Genomic DNA, 20,280 nt, shown 5'->3' with positions numbered 1-20,280 from the left:
CCTCCACCCCAAAACTTCAAGTCGACCCACCCCTAAATTTAGGTTGGCAGACAAATTTCAAGTTGGGCCAACCCCAAATTTCAGTTGACCCAACTCTGGGTCAACTTGGCAGCTTGGCTCACCCCCAAATTTAATTTGGCCACTCCCAGGTTTCAACTTGACTCATCCCTGAATTTAAGTTGGCCTGCCTCTAAATTTAAAATTGGCCAACTCCCAAATTTAAGTTTGCCCACTCCCAAATTTAAGTTCGCCTGCCCCCAAATTTAAGTTGCCCCACCCCAAAATTCAAGTTGGCCTACTCCCAAATTTGAGTTGGGCCACATCCAAATTTCAAGTTGGCCCACTTCCGAATTTTAAGTTGGCCCACAACTAAATTTGAGCTGGCCGACCTCGAAATTTCAAGTTGACTCAACCCCAAATTTCAGTTGGCCCACACCGACAGTAAGCTTCCCCAAGCATTTTCTAAGGAGCCTTATGTACCTTTATGGTTATTCTTGTCTTATTTTATTTTTTTACTTTAAATTATTTCTTATCACTTAAAAGCTACCAATCATCTACATTTACACTATCATAATGATTAAATGTCTTAACTTTGTAAATTACACGTCTTTGTGCAGATGCAAGGCATTACACTTTTCGCGTGATAGGGCTGAGGAGCTTGCCAAAGAATGCGCATGCATTAAAACCACACAACAGTTATTTCAAGTAATATCTCCCATAAAAATATCTCCCGTGCCCCGCTTTTCAGATAAACTCGCCGTAAAGGTGAACGTCCAATGCATCGCTAGCTGCTGTGATGTCACGTGCCATACCACCAGGAATGACTCGTGAGGAGCCAAGACCGAACTGGTGCAGGCAGAGCAGTGCGCACCCTCCTTTCCCATCTGGCTTAAAAGGAGCACGAAGGAGACCCCAGCGTGCGCTTATCATATTACCATATGCATGCTGGGGTGGTTTCCTACTATCATGCACTTGATCACTTTACCGCATGCTCACCTACACCCCCCTCTTAGGGTGCGCTCGATCGCGTCAGCTCCAACATTGGGCACGTGGGAGTAGGTTGTGTGCCTTCCATCCTTCATGACTCACTCTCACGCCTTTTCCCTCGTACCCACAACAAACCACGCACAAGGCACTATCTTATCGTACTTGGACTTTATACGGAGCCTGGACTTCTGGCACATGTCGCTGCACATTGATGGAAAAAAAGAAACGATTTTCAATGCAAGCTAGTGATTTTATTTGAATAAATTTCTGGTATTCATGAGTTAGAATTAGCCAGATCTTACTGTACTTTCATTATATTCAACTTTCGTTATAATTTATAACATATGCATATATACGTTACATGTCAGTATCAGGAAGAACCATTTTATATTTTATTAGATCGGACAATTTGTTGTGTTCGCATTCGCATTCGCATTGAGGTTTGATCGTACAACTCTTTTGTGCTCAGTGAAAGTAACCTATCTGCTTTCCCAAACTTATAATCTACCAAACAATCCTCGATTTCTTTCAGTTTCGGTTTTCAAAAGACGAAGTGGATCCACCTCGAAGGCACACACTCTGCCACACGGACGCACCTGGGCACTGCTTTGCAGTTTGGCCGCCTCCAGCTGGTCTTTGTACTCCTGTAGCTGCTTCTCAAGTCTGGCAATTTTCTCCGCTTGCGCAGTAGCTGCAGTCTGTGCAGAGAAAGGTGCCGGGGATAATCATTACTCCACCGCAAGAATACAACGCCAAAGTGTCTCAAGAGAGTATAATAAGACATTGCTACAACTAGGGAACCTGCACAGTCAATTTCGCTGGTAAGAACATATTAAACTACCATACAGGATAAACACACATTTATATTGCACAGGGTATATGCAATCAGTTTACAGTGAAGTTTTACCAAAGCCTCCACAAAACACAATCGCGCTACCACTGGGAAATATGCTGGTACCCAGCCTGAAACTGTTCTTTTACCATGGCAACAGAAGCAGCACTACATTTTTTTTTAAATGCGCACAATGAGAAAATTGTCCATTCGTCCATCCCGTAAGACGATCGCTTTCAAAATAGCACACTCAGCAACAGCGAATTCACCTTTGTGCTGCATCTTGCTTTAACGTCAATGAAGCGGTAAGAACACAACGCTTGCGGAGCTCTCGGCAGATGCCGCACTCTGCCACTTTTGCAGATCGCTTTCAAGATAGGGGCGCGCACGTCTCTCTTCAATGCTAAGTAAGTGGCGAGAACACAGCGTGCACAGCTATCAGCATTTGGCACACTTTGTCAGCTATGCAGATCACTTCCAGGGTACAGTAAGTGCAGCGGTGCCATACGGTGCCTGATCCCGTTTGGCCCCAGTGCATAATGGTTCAACACGGATTGATAAGGCACTAAAGAGCGATAACGGCTTGTAATGATCGGAACATCATCAGCACACCTGGTGCTGCCACCAGCAGTACTTTGCTTGTGTCATCAATGCTCCTTGCAGCACCATCTGCACCAGTTCATATCACCGTAGCGCTGTCGTGTGTACTGGCCAGATTCATATTCATAATATTGATAATGACAACGGGTTATGTGGAGATGAGCAAGTGGCAAAATGCTTATGCATACTTAGACAACTCCTAGAGGAGTTTCTGTGCGATTTTTTTTCACTGACTGATTGACCGATTGACATACCAGAGCATCATATGAGCTATGAGAGATGCCATAGTAGATGGCTCCATATCAATTTTGACCACGAAGGGTTCTCTAACATGTGCCCAATGCTTTTAATGCAGGAGTTTTTGCTCTGAACCCCCAACCAGAATGCAGCTGCAAAACCAGGAATCTGACTCTGACCTTGTGCTCAGCAAAATAATACTTTAGCAGCTAAGCCGCAGCAGTGGGTCACAGTGATGTGGCACTAGCAACCGCCACTACACTCTGCTTCATTGATCGATCAAATTACCGATCTGAATACACCCAATTTGCTCCTGAATTATCAGACAGTGATGCATGGATGACTCCAGATTATGTAGAGCATCAATGCTTCTTAGACTTCAAATCCTCAGTTGGTAAACATTGCTGCATACTTCTCGCATGGCAAAGTGGCCATAATTACAAAGAATGCAACCTGCGATTCAATGCTCAGCAGCACAGCAGTACAGGCACCGAGCTACAGCAGCTGGTTGCCACAATACTTTCATGAAAATGTTATGAAAAATGCAGCAAAGGTTACAATTTAGAACCGAGATAACTGAGTTGAGACCCTCATTTTACTTGACTGTCTCAACCTAAACTGAAGCTTTGGGAATAAGGCCTAGTATTACCACAAGAAATATTTGTACATTTAGCCCTGTCTTCACATTAAAACTAGTAATTCTTTACCTTTTCGAAAACACATAATGATCACATGGTGCTGCTAGTCTACAGCTGCAATTGTTCAGCACAATTCTAACTATGTATGCACGGCACAACACTACTCACATAATTGTCCGAATGCAAAATTTCCTGTTCCTCCAAGCGGAACTGCAGGTCTTCCACTTTCCTGTTGAAAAGAATAAAAGTAAGGAAAGGCAATTTCCACTAAAAGCACAGCACAGCTTTGTACCTAACTACAAACAGTCAAAAATCAGCAAATCACAGCACCCTGCCACGCTCCTGAAAACATATTTTTCACATAGGAGGTGAGGATTTCTGCTAAAACATCAGAATTTGTTCAGAATTCTGTACAGAGTGTGGCCCAACTAAAATCACAAAAAAAATATTGTAAAAGTGCATTATAACTGTGACACTCAGTCTGATTTAATGCGCCTTTAATGTAGTAGACCACACCTGTCATTACAAGTCGTCATCATACTTTTGCTTTTTGACATGAATGCTATCACCGCAAAATGTGTTTGCTTTATTTTTGTTTTATTAGCGACACTGAGGCAACTTCTTATCGTTTTGTGTTTCAAAGCACAAGTTCTTGCATTATTTTTGTACAACCATGTGACCAGCGTGGTGTCAAATCTATGCGGTTATCATTTATCTGAGTGCGTCTTCAACTCGAAGTTTTCAGCTCATGCATATACATTAGCCGTCATAGAGAAACTTCTACATCAAGTATAAATAGCAGCCAGGCAAGAACCTCTTCAGCTCTGATTCACAGACAGCTACAGTGCTTGACATAACTATCGCTGTAGAGTTAGTCCTTTTTCTTGTCGACACAAGTACGCCCAATAAAGTGTTTCTTTTTTGTTCAGATAATTTATTTTTCATTGCCTTATCCCCATATCGTGTGACGCTATAATGAAGGCAACTTCGACAAGACCTGGTGGGCGTAGATGGGACACACAGTACCCCGGGACATGAAACGGTCACTTGCCTTTGGAGGTCCGAGTTCAGCGCCATGAGCCGTGCTCGCTCCTGCTCATGCTCCTCCAAGAGCTGGTGGAAAGACGCAGCTCGCTGCTCCATCTCCTCCGCATAGCACTGGTGTTCCGTGCGGAGCGCTGCCAGCTGCTGCTCTGTCTGCACGAAGCCATCACAAAAGCGGAGGAGAGCCTCAGAAATTTTTCACATGTCCATATATCCATCGCCGATAGTGAAATACTAACATACTGAAGACCAAGAATGCGGCCAGAAAAGCCCAAGGGAGAGACTGAGCTTGCCCACACGTGTGTTGCCTTTCGCAGAGTACCAGAATACGAAAGACATGGGCATGAGCCGCTATGCTGGCACCAAACTCTTATGACACTGCGTTCAATTTCATGTTCGAAATGTCTGTGTGTTACACAAGTGTTCCTGTTGAAGGAAATGAAAAAAAAAAGCCAATAAACACTTGTGGAGATTACGTTGCTGCCAACACCCGTAGTATGTCATCCACCAATGAGAGCATAGTCAATAATAGTTCAGGCAATAATAGTTTTGCACGTTGTCCTTCAACTTGGCACCACAAGAACTAACTACGAATGTTGCTGCTCTGATAGTCCTATATTCTGTAAACAGCAATATGTACACAGACTGACAAAACCATGTTACCTTCTCTGACCAAATGTGGCACTATGTTCGACAAACGAATGCGAGGCACAAGCCATTGACGACAAGCAGCTGACTCGCACAGACCTATAGGTATGCCCCCAAATGACCAGAACAGTAGATATCTAAAGCTTGTTAACACAGCACTACATCGATGTCAAAACACTGAGCAAAAACACACTAAAGATAAGAAAATATGGACGAGCACAGAAGCTCATTTCAAAAGAAAGTGTACCATCTATGACTTTGCAGTACCTTCCAGAAAATGGAATAATTACACTCCATGACATCATTTACAGCATGTACCAACTGGGCAAACCAGTGAAAGAAAATGCATAAAAAGATATTTTAATTTCAAGCTGTTGTTCAGTGTATTCACAGCATGGGCTCCAGAAATATTTCGACTATGAACAATTCTTTCAACTTCAGTGACGCCATGTGCATCTCAAGACATTGTTAGAACAGTTGCTCCTGAATGTGGCCCTTGAAGACATTGTACTAATAGGACATTCGCAGCGAACGGAATGACATGTTCTTTAAGAAAAAATGCTCGCTTCAACAAGAACTGATAATGATGATGCCATGTTCACTCTCATGCCTCATACTTCTCCCAATGCCTAATACGAGGCCTGTAAGAAAACTTTAAATAAATAAAATAAATAAAATAAATGTGAGATGAGATCAAAAACCTTAAGCAAGACAGGGCAACCGCTCATCCATAACAACCTGCTTAAAGATGCACAGGTCGATTAGATCCTTCATGCACGTACAAATAAAAATGCATTGATATTTGTAAAACAACAAACTGGGGCCAACGTTGGTTTCATACCAAGAAGTTTTTGAAATAGCATTGTCAAGCAGCTTTACATACCTAAAAGTTCAAACTTCTTTGTATGCCTTCCGAGTTCTTTCGTACGCCTGGTGGATAACATCTCCCAACTATGGACCACCTATTTCTGAAACTCCCTATAAATAGTCCTGCCATCAGCTATGGAAAGATTTTGTTTCTTCCTATTTGAATGTATGGTGACAACCATACTATCAGACCTGTCACATTGTGTTGCATCATAAGATCAATGCTGTCAAAATTTCAGAGAGAAATCTTTGTTGTCAGTTGATAATGGCTGTATAACTAGAAAGAATTTTATTTATGCTCTGTGAAGACGAGTTGCACTTCCCCTTTTCACTATCACCTTGCCATATATAGATGCTTCACACTTCAGGCCTTATGACAGTTAATGTTATCTGTGTTAACAATGATCACTTGTTTCTTTCACTGCCATCTTCAAAGGTTATCACTGTAGCTGCTTGTTCGAATTGGCACACTTGTATTCAAGAGCACTACGGTTACCTCTTCAACTTGCACAGCGGCCCTGGCAACCTCTGCCCTTTCGAGGTCACGCTCCTTAAGCAGTTGCTCCACATGTTCTTCCTTCTCTTTCAGAGCCACCTAGAAACAATGGCACGAGGGCAAGCATTGATTACGCGGCTCCTGCACTGACCATCATTCAACACTGGTGCAACCTCCACTTGAGGACAACTGAAACGTTTTGGCCGATTCGGCACTACAATGTGCATGCTGCAGAAGATGAATGACACCGATGAAGAAGTGTACAGTTCAATGACGCAATGCACAAGAACGGCCCTCAAACCTGAATGTTCACATTTTTCATATGTGTCGTCCTCAAGTGTGGCTTTTTCAAAAGCTTCAACTGCCAATGTGAAGTTTTTTACATAAGAATGCAAGAGTGTAGGCCTCAGTGCCTTGATGTGAAGCTAGTTGGTGGTGTAACTCTGCCTGGAAACTTTTTTTTTTTAGGGGACTCTGAAAAAGAGCCACATTTTGATCATAACACGATCGAGATGAACAGCCATATGAGGCAGCGAGAGAGGCTGTTGTACCGATTTACACCCCTGCAGCTTTACGTGGCACTGCAAAATGACCTGCAGTCATACATGAGTGAGTGCAATGCAGTGCACATTAAGACATGCCATGCAAGGCAAAACAAACAGAGTCGGGTGCAAAGGCATTTCATTTTATTCCAAACACACAAAAGCAGTTAAAAAGGCCAAATAAATTATTCCATATTAAACATCACACGTATAAGACTCTACTCGCAGTCACATATCAGCAGTGAACAATTGTTCTATGAGAAGATGTTATCCTACAATGTTAGCGCATGTTAAAAGTGAGTACAGCCTCAATTACCACAAAAGGACCAGGGTTACGAGCAGCTTAACTGAATAGCTTGCATTATCGAACAACCTTTCCTCAAGAAGAGCCGCTTCATTTCAAATTGGAAACCTGGGCAGTGAAACCCAACTGGCAGTTTCTCCAGAACACATCTAGATGGCATTGACCAGCCTTATCTATTAGCGAACGTCTAAGCTTGGCAGGTGTCAGGAGTACTGAAGCGTCGTCTGCGTAATCATCGATGGAAGCCACGATTTGTGAACTGTGCGTGTGTACAAGTACTTGATTTTCAATACCAGGACAGGGTCGGTCGTCTGCAAGAAACCACCCCAAGGGGCCATAGATGAGGTTAGACAGCTGTTTGATGCCACCATTCTTGTGTAAGGCAGAGATCAGCATTTCAGATGCAAGTGACTAACTGTCCCTAAGCTGCGTTGTCATCAAAATGACGTGCAGCTTCAAAAAAAAAAGAAAAGTGTCTCAAAAACATTGCGAGCCAACAACTCATTCCAGTGTCTACTACCACATTTTATTGAAACAAACTGCTAAGACTAGATGCTCTGCTTTCTTCGTGGAGGCTTGCAGGCTGATGTGAAAGAAAAGTTTATTTTATTTGAGAGAGGCAGAGAAAAAGGAAACAGGAGGAAGACAGAAGATGGCGTCGCAATCTGCCAGAAGCCAAGACAGCCGTTTGGGTACAGTGGGAGCTCCAGCCAAGCGTAGATCTTCCGCATCATAAAACCATCCGTCGTATGGGCCTCAGAAGGTCGTCAAGCGGGGGCGTCACGTCCTGAAGCGAAAGCGTTCTTGGGGAAAAGGTCTCTTTTTTTTTTTTGTGCTGTTGAAAGGCTCAGCCATGAGCACAATCTCGAAGATGGATGGGGAAAAAGTGGGAGTGGAACAAAACACGCACACATGTACATGCATACAACGGCATTCACGCAGTGAGCACGAATAGTACAAATGACATCAGCAAAAGCTTTTCTTCAAAACTTCACATTGGCAGCTGCATTTTGGCAAGAAATGATAGCACTGAATTTGATTAAACATCAAGGAAAGTCATTGGAGATACCTGTACACGCTACCCTAATGATTACGCACCTGTAGGGAGTTCTGTGACGCTACCATAGGTGAGGTGAGCGGCTTAGTAGACTTCTGGAAGTGCAAAAAAATTAAAATCATATTTCAGACACTATAACGAAATTATATGGAATTTAGAAGAAAAAAAAAAGCTTAAGGAAAAGGGTAATTTGTTACAGAGTTAACACTACAAGTATGTTATTAAAACAAGACCCGGTAAAGTACTATACAAGTGGTTACATACAAAAGTTTAGTCAGAAAATGAAAACAAATGCCCCTTGAAACTAACGTTAAACATTTAAACATTTGTTGCAAAGCACTTTTATGAAACATTACAAGCACAATAATTGCAGTACTGATTATTTAAAATTATGAGTACTAGAGATTACTGAAAAGCAGCAATTCGGGGCACTTCAGAGCCTTAACAATAGATTGCACATTCAAATACAGAATGTAGCAGACAAATTGCATTTACACAGCACCAAAAAGCACGGGTTCAGCTGCATGTGATGTAAAAAGAGAAAGCAGAAGGATTGTGAAAGGAAGACAGTGAGAGTTCGGTTACTAGAGCAGGATCAGCTCGCTAGATGCGAAATTTGCTAAGCTGCCGGAAGCACTGGGAGGCTGGGCTGGCCAGCAAATGGCATCCACCTTACCGTTCTCTCCCTTGCAGGCATTGCTTCTGTTCACACGCTGCAGCCGTGGCAGGTGTCTGTGGAACGTTACTCCCAGCAGTGGAGGGATTGAGCAAAGGAGAGGGACTGAGTAGCCACTACTTGGACAGTTTAGGGAAAGGAGACAATCAGCAGAGGTGTGGGGGAGAAAAGAACACGAGTGAGTGAAACACCAGGCAGCTTGCAGGAGGCCCTAGCTTTTCATGTTCCATGTCTCGGCTGCAAGCCTGACAGCTCCGTAAGAGGGCAAATCCCGCCAAGCCTAGTTTGAATATTGTGCCTAAGTAGCAGATATGAGGTAGTATCTTCATATTGTCAAATCAAAGCACACATCTGTTGCTCTTTGTAGAAGGCTAAATCTCAATAAGGTATGTAACTACCGTGCCTCTGAATACTTGACAAAATAGGTATTACAAGAGAACCGAGACAGAAGACTTCAATCATTGGCTGTTCTTTCTTGCTTACAGCAACAACCTTTACTATGAAGGAGTGAGGAAACCTCGAGTGTAATGATACCCAATTCACAATATACAATTTTTCTTTGGTGTGCAACAGAAGCCAGGCACAAGTAATAATGAAATGTACCGCGCGCTGTCAAAACGTTTGTTACCAATGCACTGAGGAGACAATGTTACACTTCTTTTCTGAATGCATGGCTAATGCTGACACAGCTCGGCACTAGTTAACTGCAGACTCGAGAAATCTGCCCCACGACAGGAGACAGGCCAACAGCCGAGACAATGGAATGAAGGCATGGCAGAGACCAAGGAGTGGACTGGTGAGTGGGCGGGAAGACTGCGGGGGAGGATTACCTTGGCAGGGGAGGTTAGTGCAGCGACGCCCAGCCTTACCCCGGCTCTGGCGGAGGCCGAGCTCAGGGAGCTGCGCAGTGATTCTTGGCTACCTGCACGCCGCGGCTGCGAGGTGATGCGCGTTGTGCGCGTGGTCGTTGTCGTGGTAGTCGAGGTGTGGCCTCCCTCACGGGCCACCTTGTGCAAGGGTGCAAAGAGGCCATGCCGCGGCAGGCATCTGAAGTACCTGGGATATAACGTTGGAGCATAACCACATCATATGGTGAAGAACCTATCCTGCATCTCCCATTGTGTCATTTCAACTAACTTCGAAGTTGAGAGAAAGTTAAAGGGACACTAAAGCCTAAAGGCAAATATTGAGTCAAGCTCAAGTGACAGATTATTGCTCGAGAAAGTCTAAGGTGCCAATATTATCATGAACAGAACTTTAGTAATCAAGCAATTTAGGTAAATGCAGGACACTATTTGAGAGTCCCCGGGACACTGAAGCACTAGCCCGGTGACGTAGGCACTCCTCATCATAATTCTGTCACTAATACTGAACCATTCATAATAACAAGAACATTGCATTGCATTATAAGACAAGAAAATGCTACTTGTCCAGTTCTATTCGATTCATAGAAAAAATAACACATTGATGTTACCCTAGACAACAATTCAGGCAGTTGAAAGATTGTTTTTTCTCAATTCTATAACTCCTGCACTTTTGCATTTCGGTAGTTTCGTTATCACTTAGTTCTGCACTGGTTTTGCTGGCTCCCAAAACTCAGACAAACTGCAAGTACCAGAGAATGCCACATCCATGTGATGTTGCAAGATCACCAAACAATCCATGCCACTTTACCAAGAGCAGCTGCAGTGGCAAATCCAATGCTTTGTAGAGGCTCGGTTTCTCCAAGGCCGCACATTTGTTTTGCGCACAAAACCGTAGCACCATCTGTCGGGCACCGTTTTACTGACCAACGGCAACAAAGGGCGGTGATGGCATATGCAACATCAACAGGGCGAGTGATTTGAATTCCGCTAAAGGTATTCTTCAGACGTGATTTTCTCTAAACGAAGTCGTTTCTCATCACTGCGAGGTTTCTGGAATGGTATTTTAACAGTCCACATTGACTTAATATTTGCCTTCGGTGTCCCTTTAATAATGGCAATGTTGCAATGTGCAGTCATAATGATGACGAGTCAAGAGCATGTCTTTCAAAGTGTTGTTTCAATTGGCTTAGACTAAGTGTAATGTTGTGAGCCTATCATCTGCAAGTTAACAGCGTGCTCATTTCTATGCTTGCCTAAGGTTCAGCAAGCTGAATGAAATAAATGTGCCTGTGCGAGAACCAAAGCCGATAAAAACTGCATGACAGAAATGAATCTGTGAAGCCAGTTGCGATGTCCCTAATGTTAAATATGTGTTGGCAGCTGCAAAGCTGGTAACCTGCTCTCGTCCAGAAGAGCCTCAAGCCAAGTATAACAGCCAAAAATATTGTAACGCTAACAAAAATAAAAGGGCACAGTGGGATAACTGAAGAAGGACGCACTTCTTTCCAGCAACGGAGCCGTCATTCTTGCCGACAGGGTCATCCAGCTCCACACCAGCCCACTGTCCTGTGGCGAACTCTGTGGGTCCAATGAAGCGCAGGGTGCCAGCCTTCATGCCCGAGGAGGCGTTCACTATGACACGGTCGCCAACCCGCAACCCACAGTCGGTTGTCGTGGTCAACGTGTGCATGGTGACCGCCCGCGGAGAAGACCGAGTGCTTCCTGTAGGGGAGCTCACTCTTGTGGTGGTCACCTGTAGGCCCGATCCAGTCAAGATTCCAGCTTAAGTTGTCTTTTGCCTACTGAAAAGTCTAACATTTAAAATCTCTGCAACAATTTAGGCAACTGCAATCAAGCTGCTAAAGAATGTTGAGCATCTACACTTATTACTGACATGTGGTGCTGTTTTGCAAAAGCACTGGTTTGACATATAATTTTACTTTGATGTAAAATGAGGAATAGCAGCAGGGTGGGGATACAGTAGGTAGGATCACCTTAATGGATGATTCAAAGTAAAGAAATCACAAATCCGAGCATGCTAAAACTGATAGACTTCCAACAAAGTTTCAGCATGTGCTCTAACATAAGAAAAGAATGCAGCCTAAAGTTCACCGCATCAGCCAAGCTAGTCATTACCCCTAGTAATGTAAAACATAGTTTACACCACAACACAAAACTAAGAAAAAAAGATGTTCTAGTCATGCAAGTGACAAGAAAACATGAGCACACGAAAACCTAGAAGATTTCGCCTCACTGGCATCACCCGTGTATGCTAGGCGAGACACTTTACCAATAGAGGGAATTGAGAACAAGAATCAATGCCTTCCATTCCCAGCAGAACCAACTTTCTTTTTTATCCTCAGCCCTCATTTGAACTGTGCAGCGTCCCTGTAGTTTAATATAAAGACCTCGTGGTCACTGCAAAGTCGCCCCACGCACGTGCGACGACTCTCGAGCACCGCGCCGATTGTTCACTTCAAAGGCAAGACGCTCTACGGTCGGCTTCCCCTCTCGCACCCGCGCACGCGGAGAAGCCAGCTTGACAGGCGCCACACCCACACACACAACAGAAAAAAAGAGAGGGAGGGATGCCACGGGACCTGCGTCTTTCCGGGCCCGACGAGCGTGGCGGTGGTGTTGGTGCCGTTGGCGCCGGGCCCCGGGAAGCGCGAGAGGCGCTCGGGACGCGCGAACACTCCGCGCCGGGCCTCGCACTGGAAGTAGCGCACGCCGTTGACCGAGCCGTCGTTCTTGCCCACGGGCTCGTCCAGAACCACGCCCGCCCAGTCGCCCGTGGCGAACTGGGTCTCGCCCAGGAACTGGATGTAGCCCGGACGGGTGCCGTTCACCCACACGCGGTCGCCCACGATGAAGTCGTCCGCCGAGCCGTGGTTGAACGGGCCGCCCGTCTCTGCGCAAGCCACACACCGGGAGGAGACACTTACAACGTGGCTGCAGTACACAATGGCAAAGTTTTGGGCAACTTGGTACATACAGAGGACGTATTCTCGGACGACCCCCCCCCCCCTCCTTTCGAAGATAGTCTCACTTGCACGAGGGTCGAGAGCTAACGCGAGAAAAGAGGCTCGCCGGCTAACGCGGGCCGAGTCTCGCGAAAGTGAAACCATCGCAGAGAGTGCTCGCCCGAGAATACCGCCCCAATACTGATTGCTCGAGGTTCGACAGCTCGAACCAAGAGAGGACTAAACATGCGGTCAGTATAATGTAGCGATTGTTTTCGCTTGATTATATTCATTTCCTATCGTCTACACCGCTCGGCGACCGGTCCATCTCGGTGGTAACGCCGTTGGAGAGCCGCTCAAATCACCGATGAAGCGCGGAGAAAAAAAAAAAGAGAGAGAGAGAGAGAGAGAATTGAAATGTAGGATCGTTACACTACCCTGGCCGTGATGCAAGGACGAAACAAGGGAACGTGTGTTCATCCTTTTGCGTGCCCACCTTTTCTAACGCTAGCGAGAATTGCGAACAACATACATTTCCGACATTCGCGGATATTCCGTCTCTAATGCCTGGTTTTCTTCTCGCTAATGTAGTGTGGGGATTTCTAATTTCCAACCCTAGTTCAGTGACGATTCGTAAAAGCCCAGCTATTTCGAAAAAAATTGAATGGACGGACGTCGATAGCCCCAGCGTTTCGGGCCTATAATATTAAGTCATTTTTTTTTCTCTCACCCATGCGGCGTAAAGAGGCTCTACACAACGCGGCGGCCCGTCGGTGCTCCACGCGTTGCCTGCAAACACCGAGCCAGTCTGCAATCTAGTGAAAGCCCGGCTTTGCTTCAGAGCACGGGCCTGTATGCAAAGCCAAACGGTGGTACTGCGGAAGGGACGAACACCCGTCGAAATAATCGCGCTCATGACAGCGGCTATTCCCTTGGGAGGCTACATTTTTCCCGCCGCTTATGCAGCTTATGCAGCTTTGCAACGAACTGATGAAGTCGCCATTTCGTTCAACTGCCACATCGAAGTAAATTTTGAACCGAAAACAGTAACCGCAGAAAGAAACCTGGAGGAATCGCAGGGTAGTAGTTCAGGGTGTGCATTACGTTGTTGTCATCTTCAAGTTCCCCGACTGTTTCAGGTCTTCCCCTGATCGCTTTTACGTGAATTTCCTGGCACTCTGACACTGGAGATTCGGGCGCAAGGAAGAAATAGTCGATAGCTAGCCTAGAGTTACTACGCCAGTCCGTAAGACAACTACTATTGCGAGCTGCAAACCCGGTGGAACATGCTTTCAGATTTGACTGAAAATCGCGTGTTTCAGAATATCCAAACCACCCGGCCAAGTTCACACCCGCAAAACCAGCAAGACTCGTCATTATCTGCAGATTGTGTAGGTTCACTCGATAACTTTGTTCCCTTGTGGCTTACCATTAAATTCGCCGTAACCACTGCACGTAGCAATTGCCATGATACAAAAAAACAAAGGTGAAAGTTGTGTTTCCCTCTCAGATTTCTCCAGAACTGACAAAGTCTCGGAAAATTCTAGGTTCTCATTGGTGGTTTATACCCTGGTAACTTCCAGTCCAAGCTTTACCGGGTGACTGATTCCCGCGTGTAGCAGAAGATAAGGTCTGCCCCTGTCTGCGCATTTTATGTGAGCGCTAAACCAGACGAACTGTTGCCGCACGCACCCGCAAAATCGCACTCCCAACATTAGCCGCTTGTTAAGCACACACTGAAATACGCGTCCTTAAAGAAGTAGCCGAGACAAGATACTCCCCGACTAACCAAAGAGCCACGTGCGTTAACCGAGTCTGGAAAACCGCGACGAATTTTCCCAGCAGCTGCAACAAGTCGAGTAACCGCAAAAGCGGCCCATTCGTAACCGGCACGGTTCCGGCGAACGTCGCAGAAGTTTCCACAAGCTGCTTAGTAGAAGACGCTATCGCCGTAAAAAAATAGCCCGCTGCTGCATTTCGACGAATGGCGGCGTCCTGCTCCGACGTGCGGTGGGCGAGTCTCGAGGGCGCAAGTTTCCACGATGCACACTTTCAATGAAAAGTTCGCAGACTACAACGCGAGCGAACATATTTCTAGGGCGTGCAACCGGCATCCTGGCGTTCCGGAGCTGGGGAACGGTGCTCTTGAGTACAACGGAAGAGCTGCTGCACAGCACGGAACAATTTTCGCGACATTTCAGTGGCCTGTTATCTTTTGATTAACACAACACCATAAACAAATCGGGTGAAGGCGCCATTCGCAACGCTGGTGGACAATAAACGAACGAAGACTTGCAAAAAAAAAATAAAGAAATAATTGAGACAGATGCTCCGACGTTGCTAGGATCAATCGCTACATATTCGGATACAGAAAGGTAAATAAAACACCACCCCTGACCCAAACACAATGTAAGAACGCGACCATGGAATCGCATTCAGCCCTCAAGAGACAGAAGCGAAGAGTGGCGTGTCATTACTCGGCCCTTGGGATGCGGCGACCAAAGTCTTGTCTCCCTGCGATGCGGTTGAACAACGCCCTGACCTTCACTAAGCTGGGCCATCTGTTTTAGCTCCTCACGACGACTGCCTTGGGTCTTAACGACGCGACCGACCCCGTTATTAGTTCTTACACTCGCTAGTCTTTCTTCATCCAGCCAGCGCAAAACAAGACAGCACCCGCGGGCAGCGGCAAAGATTATGTCTGCGACAACGCAGAGTTTGAATCCGTTGATATTCAAGAAACGTTTAAAGTAGACGCAAGCATCTGTTCTGACCTAACGCAATCAAAATCTTCCCACAGCGGCGTCTATACCTACGTTCAATCAGCTAGAATAGGAACGTAAGAAGGGGGTGCAAGAGAGCTTTTTGCTGCAAAAGCGGCCAATCTAATGTCAGTAAAATAAAGAAGAAATGACGGAGTTCGGATAAAGCTTAGTAAGGAAATAAAGCACTAAAATGCGACGCAGCGGGAATGTAAGATATATACAATATACGGGACCACGAAGTCCTTGGATTTTTTTTTCTTTCTCTCTCTCTCTCCACGGGTGAAAACGACGCGCTTCCCACGCGCTGCTTGTTTGGCGGACGCATGCAGCCCGACCACGCAAATCCCCGGCCTGCCCAAAATTGGCTGACGTCGAAGAAAGAGAGGGAGTTGTCTACGACCAAAAAGGAGAAGTGCGTCGTAATTGGGACCAATGCGCACGTAAACTGAGCGGGCAGCCAGTTGTGGGATACGCAACGACGCTCGGCCCCAGTAACTTTGTAGCGGAGGGCAGAAGAAGAAAAACGTAGGAAACCACGCGATTCTCGAAAGAGACGAGAGAGAGAGAGAGAGGACGAGAGGAAGAGAGCGAGAAAGCAAATAAAAATGCCTTACGACGCAGAAACACTTCCCCTTCGACGCCTAGCAGAACCACATCACGAAAAAACCCACGCACAGCTTCCAGTCGCCTGCCGTTGTTTCCCCAGCCTACGCAGCGTGTAGCAACTGGGCAATTATGCTCTGGCGACAACAAAGGCAAACGCGTACACCTCCTAATCTTCGACGCCCGGGAAAAAGAAAATGGCTATCGGTTGAAAACGTCCGACTCGGAAATGCACTGATCCGCAAGTTTGAAACCGTCGTCAATCCAGGGTGTACGCGTGCAGATGCACTCTTTCAAAACAAGGCGTGCGCGACGGTGATGCAGGACACAGGACGCAACTCTGCGGCAGAGGTGAAAAAAAGAAGCGCATGCCGAAGATGATTCCGCACTCGCCCTCATAGTAACGGTGCCTCACGTAGCGCGGCGATCACAGAGTTTATACGCGCGCACACAACAGCAACACCATTCCGCGGGACACGAACGCGGCCAGGAACCAAACCAAAAGAACACCTGTGGGACACGAAACCGAAACCACAGAGCGCGAGCAGACGACAAACGGTGGCAGACGACCAGGGCGACGGCGACGGACGACGCACCTCGAAATCCGTACAGCGGGCTCGTCGACGGCATGGCTTCGTCCTCTTGCGCCTTCTCTTCAAGTCAGCTTGCGTGTGGTCGGGAGAAACCGTCACCGCCGGCGTCTCGACTATCGAGTGCGCGAGCACGCGCTACCTCCGCAGCATTTTATATTGACCTTCGCACGCTGCTCCGCGGGAGTGGGTGAGGGGAGGCAGGCGCATTAAAACAAAGGGGCGTAACGAGACGTTTCGAAAACGCAACGGGGCGGTCGGGCTCGACTGAGCGTAGCCGCGGTAGCCGCCTACGTAGCGCGTCACGTGGTCGCGCATGCGGCTGACGTCATCTCAGGGGCGCGCGGCGCGCGCGCACACACACACGCGGGTCGCTTGCACCATTTTAGGCAACAAAGTGACGCAGGCATAGACCGCGTGCGGAACCTAAATTCCATGTCAATAATTCTGTGCAGCGGCCCGGGTCACGAGCGTTCAACATCGACTTACTAGGCGACGTCATCGGGCTACACACAAATTCATTAAAACGCTCGAATGCTTTTTAAATGAGTAATGACTAATGCGTGCTGTTAAGGGCGAACTCCGAACAACTAATTACTGGCAGAGACGCAAGCGACACGGCCAGAGTGCACGAAACAATTAGAATGCTCCAGCGTTAGAACAGTGTGAGATTCCAATAGTTTTCGTGCATCAAAGGTAAGATGGCCCGTATGCAAAGTTACGCAGTTCCAAAATGCAGGCAGCGATCGACGTTTCTCCACGCTCTCTCTATCCACAACACAATTAATTCGGTTCCCATAAAACAGAATGCGTGACACGACAAGGTTAAGAGCGTCACGTTCTCCGAAAACGGACACACACACGGGGGGAGGAGGAAAAGGGGGGAAAGTACGCGCCGAACACACTCGCACGGTACAATGCTCAATGCGGTCACATTTAAAATGCAGCCACGCTCCTCGCATGGGAAAGCGACCTAAGCCTGCTGCATCGAACTAGCGACGCCCAATCAGAGGCGACACACACGCACACAAGGAGAGGCCTTTCTTGTATACGGCCAAGGCAGCAGCCAGCCGGCGTACGCGCAAGGGCGCGAGGCGGGGAAGGGGGGACATCCCGCCGAGAGTGCACCCTTGGACGCGTCCCACGTCCCGAAGCCGCGTCGGATTCGGAGGAGGAGGAGGAGACAGGTTCCCCCAACGCCGAGGCGAGACGAGCACAAAAACACGCACGACGAGGCGAAAGCAGGCGCACGCACGCGCATGTCATAAAGAAACTGGATGTCGCCTGCCGCCGAGCTACTGCATGGGAGTATGTATGCGCGTACACGCGATGACTCACTCGGAAGACGTTCGGGCTTCGCGTACAGATTGAAGTGCTGAAGCGTAGCGCCAAAGTCGATGCCAGACTTTATTCGAATCGCGCGCCTCCCGGCTGGTCTCTGGATTTGCTGAAGAGCACCTATAATCCCAACTGCGACAACGCCACTGAATTCGACCGAGAGGGTGCAACACCGAATCAGTTTAGATTGCTAAATTACGCTATACAGAGCGCTTAGGTGCCTAAAACGCTATCTTCGTTCCCCCGCAGTAAAACGCGGATTAGTATCGATGGTACCAAAAAGGTCAAACATATTTGTAGATGAACATCTTACCAACACTAACTTATGCACACGACACAAGTGTTGAATTGGTTTCTGAGGTATTACGTGCCAAAACCGCGATCTGATTATGACGCACGCCGTAGTAAGGGGCTTCCGGATTAATTTCGACCACCAGGGGATCTTCAACGCGCCCCCAATGCACGGCACACGGGCGCTTTTGCATTTCGACCCCACCGAAATGCGGCCGCCGCGGCCGGAGAAAGACACAAGTGTTGACAAATGCGCACCACAAACCCAGTATGGGTCAACTCCTTTTGCACAGTTCAAGTTTGTGCCCTGGTGACACGTTTCACAATCCTAGCAACCAACACTACAGCCCGTCTAGCAGCGTTAATTACGACACCTTTACTTGAATTTTGCTCCGAAACATCAGCGCTACCGCGCAGTAGTGTAACGTCGCGGATTTCAGTGCATTTTCCCGTATACCTGGGTGCGTTCTGACGCAGACAAAGTTTTCCAAGCGATTTAGGTTAAGCTACATCACGAAAAAGAACACAACCATATCCGCGAGTATGGGCACTTCGAGGGAGATGGCTGTTGTGCCGTCTTGCCGGGAAGACAACAGCTTGGGCCGCCATGGCCGCGTTCCACTGGGTATGTACCCGAATGTACAAAAATCAGAGCAAGAGGCCAGAGGCAAGAGCCGGAGATGTCGGTAGCAGAAGCAGCCGAATGTGGAGGAAGTGATCAAAAATGGGACCGGGGCGTGCGTGGAGAAAGGAGCGTTGAGCTAGAGAAAAGCGCCACTGGTATACCGAAACCATTAACAGACAGTGCATACGCATGAGCATTACCATTCGGGGACCTCTTCGCGAGCCACACTGTAGAGCCATCTTTGGTTCGCGTACGTTGTCTATACGAGAAGAACGTCGAGAACCGACGAAAAAAAGAAAAGCGAGACGTGCGGTCTTATTGCATTGCAAGCCGTACGTGCAATGCAACAGTTCCTAGAAAACAAACTCGGGAAAATCCTACCACCGTCTCCGCAAGCTAAGATGTGTCGATTGTTTCCAGGCTCGCCGCATACTTATATAAACCTGCAAGCCGGCTATTATACGCGAGACCTTGCACGATGAAACGCGACTAGCGACACTCGCGTCAGACCTGCTAGTTTGTCGTATTTGGTCGCGCGCTGATATAAGAAACAGAAAAAAAGAAACGAAGCTTGCGGCTCACAACAACGTAGAAGATTAACCGCGTCGCGCCGTTTCCCTATAGAAGAGTTGGAAAGCTACGTTGCCCGGATTCGCATGCACTGCACGTAACGTCGACAGCGCGACCTTCGTGCTGTGTAGAGGCGCACCGCGTTTGCGGACGACAGGAGAAAGAAAAACGACCATTAAACTTGGGACTTCGTAACGCGTGCCTTGATGGACCCACGTCCCGCCGCGTTTGCTCTTATGCGGGCGGCAACACGAAGATTCCTTCGGAGCCCTGCGTAAGACCGGTGGGAGATTTAAAAAAAAAAGAAAAAGAAAGAACAGGAAAAATGAGGGAGAGATGAACGGCTAATCGTGCAGAATTTCCTCCGATTGCTTTGGAAATCGGAACGCGGCCAGAATTTTGTGGCTAGACTACCGAGATGTCATGCTGCCTGCCCTATTACATGTCATTAGCCCGATTCAGCCGCGAGCATGGTTAAATATGCAATGTGTGGATACTAACTCAGTACGGTTGCAACACCTTCAATTCTTATCTGGAGCCTTTCACACCATATATCACAGGTAGAGGTGGCCGATTTTACACAAGGCGCTGAAGAGTCTACAGCAAAATCGACAGTCCGGTTCTGATTCGACCACAATATACGCCCAGCATTGTTATACTTGCCCGAAGTGCACCAAGATTTCATCTTCGCCAAAAAAAAGTGTTCCATGCATGATCATCATTATTTCTTCTTCAAGATTA

General features: G+C 47.1%; 1 protein-coding gene across 7 annotated transcripts in view; it reads right to left on the bottom strand.

Annotated features, from left to right (window-relative positions):
• Nucleotides 1–20,280, bottom strand: part of LOC135910729 (CAP-Gly domain-containing linker protein 1-like) — a 155,104-nt gene that overhangs the window by 48,541 nt on the left and 86,283 nt on the right. For 4 of the 7 annotated variants that reach the window (XM_065442778.2, XM_065442779.2, XM_065442776.2 and 1 more), the window contains exons 3-10: nucleotides 12,395–12,705; nucleotides 11,294–11,547; nucleotides 9,759–9,984; nucleotides 8,294–8,347; nucleotides 6,350–6,448; nucleotides 4,346–4,491; nucleotides 3,463–3,523; nucleotides 1,584–1,685 (exon numbers count right to left, since the gene is read on the bottom strand). In XM_065442778.2, coding sequence (XP_065298850.1) covers nucleotides 1,584–1,685; nucleotides 3,463–3,523; nucleotides 4,346–4,491; nucleotides 6,350–6,448; nucleotides 8,294–8,347; nucleotides 9,759–9,984; nucleotides 11,294–11,547; nucleotides 12,395–12,705 — 1,253 coding nt within the window. Of the gene's footprint in view, nucleotides 1–1,583; nucleotides 1,686–3,462; nucleotides 3,524–4,345; nucleotides 4,492–6,349; nucleotides 6,449–8,293; nucleotides 8,348–9,758; nucleotides 9,985–11,293; nucleotides 11,548–12,394; nucleotides 12,706–14,186; nucleotides 14,612–16,721; nucleotides 16,881–20,280 lie in introns of those variants that run through there. The other 3 variants (XM_065442781.1, XM_065442780.2, XM_065442777.2) reach the window with 3 other exon arrangements.

Source organism: Dermacentor albipictus, chromosome 2, assembly GCF_038994185.2.
Source record: "Dermacentor albipictus isolate Rhodes 1998 colony chromosome 2, USDA_Dalb.pri_finalv2, whole genome shotgun sequence".
Classification (NCBI taxonomy): Eukaryota; Metazoa; Arthropoda; class Arachnida; order Ixodida; family Ixodidae; genus Dermacentor; species Dermacentor albipictus.
This window is presented reverse-complemented; position numbering and strand designations above follow the sequence as displayed.